This window comes from Pseudophryne corroboree, chromosome 5 (assembly GCF_028390025.1).
Source record: "Pseudophryne corroboree isolate aPseCor3 chromosome 5, aPseCor3.hap2, whole genome shotgun sequence".
In the NCBI taxonomy this organism is placed as follows: Eukaryota; Metazoa; Chordata; class Amphibia; order Anura; family Myobatrachidae; genus Pseudophryne; species Pseudophryne corroboree.
The window spans coordinates 691,386,691-691,397,405 of NC_086448.1; the positions used below are offsets into that span (position 1 = coordinate 691,386,691).

At 42.9% G+C, this 10,715-nt stretch overlaps 1 protein-coding gene across 5 annotated transcripts in view; it reads left to right on the forward strand.

Moving 5' to 3' along the window:
- The window catches only part of MTFR1 (mitochondrial fission regulator 1), a 71,113-nt gene extending 61,027 nt beyond the window's left edge, over positions 1-10,086 (forward strand). For all 5 annotated transcript variants that reach the window (XM_063923803.1, XM_063923807.1, XM_063923806.1 and 2 more), the window contains one exon: positions 3,923-10,086. In XM_063923803.1, coding sequence (XP_063779873.1) covers positions 3,923-4,003 — 81 coding nt within the window. In that variant the 3' untranslated portion in view covers positions 4,004-10,086. The remainder of the gene's footprint in view (positions 1-3,922) is intronic.
- The last annotated feature ends 629 nt before the right edge of the window (positions 10,087-10,715 follow it).

A 10,715-nucleotide genomic window follows, 5' to 3' on the forward strand; every position in this document is an offset into this window, starting at 1 on the left:
GATCCATGCCGAGGGACTCCTGAGACGGTTGTACCCCAAAATCTAGTCTGTAACCGCCCAAGCCTTGTCCCACCGACCAGCGCCTACCCTGGGACCCTCCAGGTGGTAGGAAAGTCTGACCTGTAGAGGGTGTATAGGATGACCGAAAATCAGACTGGACCGAGGATGTTGAACCTCTGCTTCAGCCTTTTTACCCTAAGACCCCCTGGGTACGGAGATATCGCCCGTGTGGAGTCGAAAGCTTGAAAGGGGTACGGAAAAATCTGAAGGAAAGACCGATAAAGGTCTGTCTTGGAGCTGGGGCAGTAGTAGGAGAAATCAAAGTGGACTTACCTCCAATGGTTCAAGAAATCCTGCAGAAAGTTCCTTCCCCTGAACCATCTGCCCCGTAGGATTTCATGTTCACCTGTCACTGTCGCAGCCCCAGAGGTCGTCGGGTTAAGACAGTCCAAGCGAAAATGCAGGTTCCGAGTCTACAGACGTTGAGACCTCCAAAGAACATAAAGCAGAATCGTGATTCTGACCTGTACCAAAGTGTCAATTGATCCTGATGTAAAACATCCTGTAACCTAGAGGACAATTGTTCCACAACCTACCTGCTCCGGACAAGGTAGAACCCCGCTGCCGTATATGTGCTTTCGATGGATCCCTGAGCCAGGTTGCCTCAGGAAAACGGCAGCTTGTTGGGCCGGCGATACATTAAGGGGTATACCCTAGAGAGGTTCTGATACCCTTTTGTGCCGTCTGCGGGGAAAGGATAGGAAAACAAACATTGTTTGATACCTGAAATTGTGTATTCGGGTGTCTGCCGGCCGCCTACCGGAGCATGTCCAGCTACTCCGAAACTGGACCAGTCGCTCGAACTCTGATGGACTTGACGTGTCCGTCTCCTTTACCTGCAGTATCAGCCGAACTGCTGTACAATTCACCTGGATATTCTGAGACACTGGTTCAGACTCCCCAGAAAACAGACATCATTAGTATTGTAACATGGAAGGTTAACAAGGTTCCTTTAGAAACCTGGAGAGGTGAAATGACGTACAAGGTCTCTGGTTAAAAGCGACATTACCTGCATAATCTGAGCTGTTCAAACAGGAGTGTCATGCAGGTGCGTGGAGGGCTAAGCAGCTTGCTCCACCGCATACTTCACACCTAAGAGGGAATTCTTTGACTATCCCAGGTGATACAAACTAAAGGAGAAAAGGTGGTTAAATAAACACAGCCCTATGTAAGGTCTGCACTATAATGTGTGACCGACACGATTCAAATAAACTTTCTGGAGCAGCGGAGACCTGAACCAGTAGCGCTGCGCTGTGGGACAGGAGTCTTAGCCACTAGGCTATAGGAGCTCCCCTTAAAGTTTTTTTTTTGGATGTTCAGATACCCGCTACTAGCGTACTGAGCCACAGCGCTATTTGTCTGATGCCTTAAATACATTCCCCAAATTACTAATAGCATTAGTAACTAGTGACACCAAGGAATAATAAAGGGAAGGCAACACCCCACCCTGTATGTAGTGTACCGCTAATTTAGGTGCACCTGAAGTTTCTCGGAGGTTGCGCTGGCTTTCCAAAATGGTGACCAGCCTGCGAGAAAAGATGGGGGAAAATGTTATGTGGCAAGGTGGGGTATTTTGTTATTAGAAAACATTGCGGAAGTGTTTGTTTTATCCCCTATAAATGGTATTGTATGTACATATCTATATACATACCCACACACACTTAAATATATATATATATATATATATATATATATAAACACATCTATATATCTATCTATCTATATACATATATATATATATACACACACACACACACACACACACACACACACACACACACACACACACACCACAGTGAACCCAACCGGGTAGAGAAATACTGTGTATGTGAACCTAATAGGGTAGATAAATACTGTCTATGTGTAATAGAGCAGGTTCCCTGATCTACAAATATAAAATGCAGGGCAGAGGACTCCCCTGCAGGGAGGAATGTAGCTATATTTCAGCAGCAACAATGCCTAGAAAAACTAAAACCCCCAGAGACAGGTGTGTTGTCTAGAGACAGTAACCGAGCTGGGAGCCGCCGCCGGGGAGCCCGCTGTTATAAGCCATCACCCCCCCTCATACCTTGTACTATGCACAGAATGAATCCTCCCTGCACAGCCAGGAGAGGAAATGAGCTTTGAGCGGCCCGGGGAGCGGGGGACTGTGGAGCGGCGATGTCATGCTGCAGCGGCCAGGGAGCGGAGAGAGCCCGCCGTACAGAGCGGGAGTTAGCTCCGCCCCCTTGCTTCGGCGCCAAATTTGAATCCGCTGCATAGTCAGCGGAAAGCGTCCTTGTATTCCCCGGCCGCCTCACTTAGTAAATGCATCTCCCCGGCCGCCTGTATGCTGCGGCCGGGGAACGGAGTGTGTAAATGTATCTCCCCAGCCGCCTGTATGCTGCGGCCGGGGAACGGTCTTAAGTGGAGAGATGTATCTCCTGCTGCGGTCGGGGAGAGGAGAGCCTGTGCATTACCCGCAGGGAGAATGTATTATATATCACCCGGCTGCCTATGCTGCAGCCGTGTAGTGAAGAGCGCTGAGCCCGCTTACAGAGCGGGCTGAAGCTCCGCCCCCCACATAATGGCGCCAAGTGCAAATCAGTAAGTGCGCCTACACATTAAATCAAGTAAAAACATACATCAGTCTGGAGGGGGGGAGATTGTACTCACCGCTGTCCTGATGTAGTGTAGTCAGGAGCCGCACTCAGCGGTGTCTTGCTCGACCGATCGGCCCCGACACGCGCCGCAAGCAGCGGTGTCCGGCCACGTATATTGTGCTGTCGGAATCTTCTGCCGACGGAGTGACCCTGACACGCGCCGCACGCAGCGGTGTCCGGCCACTGATACTCACCGCTGCCGTGCTGCCGGAATCTTCTGCTGGATGGAGTGGTCCCGACACGCGCCGCACGCAGCGGTGTCCGCCAACTCAGGAGAGCTCAGTGTCTCCCTCAGCCGGGGCCCATCCCGAGCCGCACGCAGCTGCGATGGGACCCCGCCGGCAGCTCCCGCGGTGCAGACTGGCAGTGGCAGAGCTGCCAGTCTGTGCATGTGTGAAGAAAAATAAAATAATAAAGAAAAAAGTAAAAAATTCTTCAGCTAAACCCAAGTGAACCAGCTCACCTCGGGCACTAAACTAAGACTGGCTTGGAGGGGAGATAGTAGGGGAGGAGCTAGCCACAGTGTGAGAATTTTTAAAGTGCCAGCTCCCAATTACTGCCTACTATTTCCCCATTGTAACTACGCTCCAGTGGCCCCTAGTGGATGAAGGAGAAATCTATTTAACTGTTTGTGCTTAGTGCAATATAAGTCATACAGTGCAGTAGCACCAAGCCTCAGCAAAATTAAAACTATTGAATTCCACTTTAGGATATTCCCAGTCTCTGCTGCAGTTAGATTCAGCAATTGCTTCCTCATAGCCCAGGAATGGTTTTCGTCCATAGATACCTCCAAATAAAATATGCATCATAGCATGATACTGTTTTACAATGACTATTAAAATCTAAAAAGCTAGTAAATACACAAAAAATAAAGTTTAAAATCACTTATCTGAAATACACTAGATGATGGTAAAATATGGTATTCCATTGGATCTTTCTGCCACCAGAGAGAAAGATGGTTGTGGCAGGTCAGAAGTCCAAGTTCCAAGAGGCCCCTTGACGCGTTTTATCCAAGGGTGCAATGTTTTTATTTCCTCTTATTGGGTCTGTCACAACTATCTTTCTACTTTGTGGCATAAGGTGAAAGTGTCACTTGTCCCCTCTTACATAATTGTTTTTAGGGAAGGTTCTTTTGTTTACAGTTGTGTTACAGAACATGTTGAATTCTATACAGAATATAATATTTATAATTATTAAGACGCATGGGTTTTCTGTTACAGTTTGGACCCCACATGCTGAAATCAACAGGGAAAATGAAGAACCTTATTGAATCCTCCGATTCATGCACAGAACTGTTATAGGAGAATTGCTCGCCTTTAATAGGAATGCTGGTATTTACAGTAATGTCAGATATTGTGCTCCTAAGGGAACTTGTGAACAGTTCACAATCAACTTAACACTAATTCTTGCTATAAAGAATTGTTTAGTGTTTAATAATTAAGGGCTAGTTTTACTAGTGATATATTTACAAATGTCGGTTTTTTAGGTACTTTGTTAGTGATGAAACATACTGTTGTTGCTATTGGTGCATTAGGAGGGGTATGGGCTGTGTGTAGATAATTTGTTTGGACAGAGCTCTTCCCCTATAAAATAAGACACTTTGTTATGTAAAGCTTTAAGAACTGTATTGAAAACACTTTAATAATGTAACTGTGGCAAGGTACAGGCAATATTAAGCTCTGCAGAAGTTGCTTAGTCTGTCTCTCAGAGGATGGTGAAGAAATACAAGTCAACTGAGGGAATTCAATTTTCAGTGATTCTCAATGGCAAGCTGGGTATCGGATGTGCGTGTCCCCTAGACTTACAGTAACCCAACCTCATTTTCCTATACGTCTTAATGGGGAGCAAGGGACATTTGTATTTGTGGTCATAAGTATTTTGACCATTCCAACGGCACTGTGCGGTCATGTCCTGGAACTGAACTCCTTGGAGTGGCATATTATTTTTTTCCCCATGTTAGGCAGCTTTTCTTGACACATATTTAATACGCATTTTGAAAACTCAGGAAGAATTATCCAAGCAGTCATGACACCTGAACACATGTTTAGGAGTTTGGTTTATTTAAACACCTAAAATAGCCATATTAATAGTAGCAGTAAATTAATTACATGAAATAAAGCTGTAGAGCTCCGTAGTTCGAGCACTGAAGAACTGACTCTGTAACCGTCTTGTTCACAGTCAGCACTGTACATGAAGTGGTGCTTTACTGCCAGTCCTGTTACACAGATCATATGTATTAGCTTACATAGCTACATGAATGAGAAAACACAGTGTTTCTTCTGAATAATAGTGCATGAATCCTAAAATGTTGTTGTGTTTACTTTGTTTTTTCTTTAGTAATTTAACACGTTACCTGCCACGGTTATTTATAGTCTTGTTTTAGTATTAAGGTCTAATCTAGATGTGACAGTAATTGGCATTAGGAAGACATTTGTCATTTTCATTGTGTCTGTATTTCCTACTGCTATATGCCATCATTGCCCCCATGTATCTTATCTAATGCTATATGCCGTCATTGCCCCCATGTGTCTTTCCTAATGCTATATGCCGTCATTGCGTCCCTATGTCTTTCCTGATGCTATATGCCGTCATTGTATCCTTATGTCTTTCCTAATGCTATATGCCGTCATTGCATCCTTATGTCTTTCCTAATGCTATATGCCGTCATTGTATCCTTATGTCTTTCCTAATGCTATATGCCGTCATTGCATCCTTATGTCTTTCCTAATGCTATATGCCGTCATTGCATCCTTATGTCTTTCCTAATGCTATATGCCGTCATTGCATCCTTATGTCTTTCCTAATGCTATATGCCGTCATTGCGTCCTTATGTCTTTCCTAATGCTATATGTCGTCATTGCGTCCCTATGTCTTTCCTAATGCTATATGTCGTCATTGCGTCCTTATGTCTTTCCTAATGCTATATGCCGTCATTGCGTCCCTATGTCTTTCCTAATGCTATATTTCGTCATTGTGTCCCTATGTCTTTCCTAATGCTATATGTCGTCATTGTGTCCCTATGTCTTTCCTAATGCTATATGTCGTCATTGCATCCTTATGTCTTTCCTAATGCTATATGCCGTCATTGCATCCTTATGTCTTTCCTAATGCTATATGCCGTCATTGCATCCTTATGTCTTTCCTAATGCTATATGCCGTCATTGCATCCTTATGTCTTTCCTAATGCTATATGCCGTCATTGCATCCTTATGTCTTTCCTAATGCTATATGCCGTCACTGCCTCAATTTGTCTACCCTAATGCCATATGCCTTAATTGCATCCCTATGTCTACCCTAATGCCATAATTGCGTCAATATGTCTTTCCTAATGCCACGTGCCGTTATTGCCTCATGTAAAAGTCACAATATTTTAGTTCAGTTGTTACAGGTACAACACAGACTATGTGGGACCGGATGGTCCGGCATCTTTTTTAATCTGGACGCGTCAAGATTGAATTAGGCTGCGGCGAGGGGAGTCAGGATGCTGCTGATACCACCGATAATTCAGCACAGTGCCAGATTATCTGTGTTGTACCTGTATTAGCTGTGAAATATAAAAGAACAAACAGAATAATGGAAAACCGGTCTGAACAAAACACTTGATTGCAAGGAGGTCATATGAGAGCATGGGGATAAGGGGCATGGTGGGAATCTCTATTGTAGCAACTGGTGCCAAATGGTAAGTGGTGCTTACAATGGGTGTCATGTAGATGTTGAACATGGGGTGCTGGCCCGGAACCCCACAAACTAATTGGCCTATTAGCAAGCTCCATAACGGGCACAGAAAACTGCTGAGGAGTCCTTAGAGCCTTAACAACTAGGTTCCATGTGATCGCATCCTCAAAGGACTCGCGCATTGTAGCCGGGGCCTGGCCTATCAATTATTTGCCCAAAATAGGTACAGTATGTCTCCACAGTGGTAAGCGAACAGTACAGGAAAGCGTGCCAGAGCTGTAGCAGAGCATTCTGGGGGATGGATTTAGGAGTAGGTCAACACTATTAGAGGTGGGAAATCGCTTATATAAGAAATGAAATAAACAGACGTATATAGTTTTTCTTCAATTTAGATTTTGTCTACTGTTATTTGCTGATTTTCAATTAGAAATATTAATACCAATTGGAAGCCTGCTAAAAAAGGGCTTAATAAAACATTTCATATACTAAACACAAACCTCCGATCTGCCTACTGTATTTTACAGTTTCGGAGTTGGCTAAGTTGCTGGGGGATGTGTACAGGATGCACCTAATTGGATGTTATCACTCTCAGAACTCTTACATGTGAGATGAGTTACTTCGTATGCATCGATTTATTACACGAATTCATAGACATGTCTTCTGTTATGACTTGCAGTAAGCATACTTTGCTTCTTTCCGGAAAGTGATGGAACGTTTGTGATTCTGAGATGGGAATCCCTGAATCACGTGACTCATCCCTGCAGAATGAATTAATTTGTTTTATTCTTAGCTGCTTAGAAACCTATTTTCAAATGCAATACAGAGCGTTACTGACACTGGATATATTTTTTTCTTTAATGTCAACACAAATTTTATTTTCATTGGCTGTGTTACCCCCAAAAGCTGTTACGCCATGTGGCAAGGTTCATGGATAGTACAGCACTTACAGTGACAATTGCTGGGTGTATTGTTGGCGCACAGAGCCACCGTAACAAAGTACTGACATTACACATTGGAAACTGTCACAGCAAAGTGTAATGGGAGATAAGGAAAGCACGAGTAGGATGTTAGGCGGAGAAATAGTAACCAAAACACGTTTACTGCAGAGAAATGTGCCATTAAAAATGTGCAGTGTTTCCAAAGAGAATGGGTCGCTTATGGTAATCCCCAATTTATACTATAAACAGAGTGACACCAATCATTCTATACGCAGGTTACATTAGGAAGGCCATGTCTGCAGCGGTATGTACTGCCACACTGAAGTAATTCAAAGATTCTGAATTTATTTCTCTATCATTATTTGGTAAATAAAATGGGAAATTGCTAAACATTTATAGGTTAATTAAATAAACTGTTACAGACTTGTTGAAGGAAAGCATTGAGAACCCCTAATGTGATGAAGGCAGTGTTTTAGCATTTTGTAGATGTATAATAGAAAGTGTTTGTATGTTACCAGAAGGATTGATGTATGTTTAGCAGATGGTGGTGAATTGGATTACAGATGCAGCAATACCATGGAGTATATTCAATTGATGTCTGATCCTTTCGGATCCGAAAGGATCCGACATCTGAGTATTCAGTGAATGGCCAAATCCAACAGGTTTTGGCCGCTCACGAAAATGCTGACCGACTTTTATTAAAGTCTTATTGACATTGTCTGAAACTGTGCCAAAACCTGTCAGATTTGGCGCTTCGCTTCCGACAAAACACGTGGATCCGCGGCTATTCCGCCGATCCATGTGTTTTCCAACAAGTCGGAAAATCTGAGGGGGCATTGAATAGGTCGGGACCCCTTCCGACCTAAAAAAGTCGGACACTGCCGTCTTTCCGACAAGACGGAATTTTTCGACAAGAATTGAATACACCCCCATGACTCTGTTCAATATAAAGTATTGAACTCCTTGCGGGCATATTAAAATAAACTCTAGTAATTTAATATTTCCGAGACCATATAGTCTTATCTTGCCCCTGCTTGATTATGTTAGAAAGGTACTTTTATTTATTTTTTTGCATTGCTGGCATTGTAAAGAGAAACATTGTATGTAACATTTGGCTTCTTTATAGACTAATATCATGTATACCAGTGTTTCTTTTTAGCGAGTGGAAGGAGGAGACGTAAGGGTCACCCTAACATGCCCTGGTCGCATGCAACTTCTTCTGGTAGGCCGTGCTGCTCGGCCAACTGGTTGATGCAGCATGCTGCGCCATGCATATTAGTGTACTGGCACTCTGGCATGGTCTTTCTGATGTGTAGCCGGCATAACCCTAAAATGGTCTATCGACATTCTCAACGTCCACATCTATCCATGCTGTATTCTGAATGTCTAAATTATGACTGCATACCCCCATGTTGGCCTGTTCTTATTCCAGACCAGGTGACCTAGGTAGAAGTAATTCTGATCATCTTGTGGTAAAATATCGTATACAGTGAGTGGTTAACGGAATTAGATGGTATTAACACATTCTAGATAAAATGCGAAGACTTGAAAACTTCCATGAACCATAAAACCACACCATAAAAAATACTTGCGCACTGTTTAGTACTATATCTACTTCCATGTTAAAATATTGCAAAAAAAAAAATCTGGGTGATATGACTCAAATGAAAACACTTCTCCATACCAGCACATTAAACCCCAAACATAAAACGTTAAGTATCTTATGTTCTGTTCCAGATATCCACTTTATCTAGCTATTATTGTTTTTGTCTTTTAATTATATAGAGCCCACGCAGACTTTGGTTATAATAGCTTTAATATTTGAAAGACTGAAGTACGAATCCTAGAAGTAGGACAGAGATCCCTTTCATATCTAACTCCGAAAATACCTTTTGGGTTTGGTTTTTCTAAAAAAAAAAAAATGTTTCAGTATCTTGAAGTTTGTTAAATCTTGGAAGTGAAAATATATACTGTGTGTAACTCTGGCCCAGATTTTTCAAGCCTTGGAGAGTAATTAAATGCAGGGTGATAAAGTATCAGCCAGTCAGCTCCTAGCTGTCATGTGACAGGAGCCTGATTGGTTGGTACTTTAACACACTGCAATTTGTCACTGTCCAAGGCTTGATAAAGCTGTTCCTCATATACAAATGATTGCAAGTTGTATGTTCCCAAACATCTTTAATTTGTATGGTTGCTCCTCTCAAAATAAAGTGCATTTCTTGTGACCAGCATTAGGAGTGTCCCCACTCACTTAACAGACTGATTTAATAACCCTTTATGGTTTTGACAGCTGCAGGTATTTGAATTTGTGATACTACTATATTATCTGGTTCAGAGCATGTGGTTAAATGCATATGATGTTTTGTTTATTGTTGGTACTTTACACAGCACTACAGTTTGTGAATTTTCCTTTGCAAGAAAAGAAACTGGAATATTGCTTTACATTTTAATATTTTTTTCTGCACATTTAGTATTATAATGTATATTGAGTTTTGTATTGATTGTATAATTTGAAAGCTGTGTTCATGTATGTATTAGACACTCATTGAATTTTAAAACAATTTAAAAAAACATGCATCTGCGGACTTCATATAGTATTGTGTATGGTGTTATGATTTTGTACAACTTGTGTATGTGTTACAGCTCCGAGTAACACTGTATATTCAAATACCAACTCGCATAATTTCTACAAATGGAGCTAAATGTGCCAAAACTAAAATACCATTGTTGTGGTGAGGAGTTTCTTTAAACATAAAAAACTGGTGTACGTCCGTGTCTGATTTTCTTAGTGACTACCTACCTTATTTTAAGGAGAAGATCATGCAGTTCATATTCTTGTGTAAATGTAATTTAAGTCTTCCTTGTTTTAAGTTAGGTACACACCTATACAATCACACTTTCAATGTGATGGTGCTATTGACCATTCTCCCGTTTAGAAGCCCTGATCACAGTGCCGATATGTGCATGCACACATCTACAATTATACGTGTGATATTCGATCCTGCACTTCAGAGATATCACAAGACAACGATCGTACCAGTGTGCACACTAGCCTGATCTCTGGGTGTAGTAAGGTATGCCGGTGGCCGGGCTCCTGGCGACCAGCATACCGGCGCCGGGAGCCCGACCGCCGGCATATCGACAGCGTGGTGAGCGCAAATGAGCCCCTTGCGGGCTCGCCACGCTGCGGGCATGCGTGCCACGCTATTTATTCTCCCTCCACGAGGGAGAAAATCTGTCGGTATGCCGGCTGTCGGGATCCCGGCGCCGGTATACTGTGCGCCAGGATCCCGACAGTCGGCAACCTGAAGACCTCCCCTGATCTCTGGCTGCCCTCACAGCGGTTGTACCTATATTTGCATAATGGGCGGGGAGTAGGCGTGATTACGAGACTAAAACA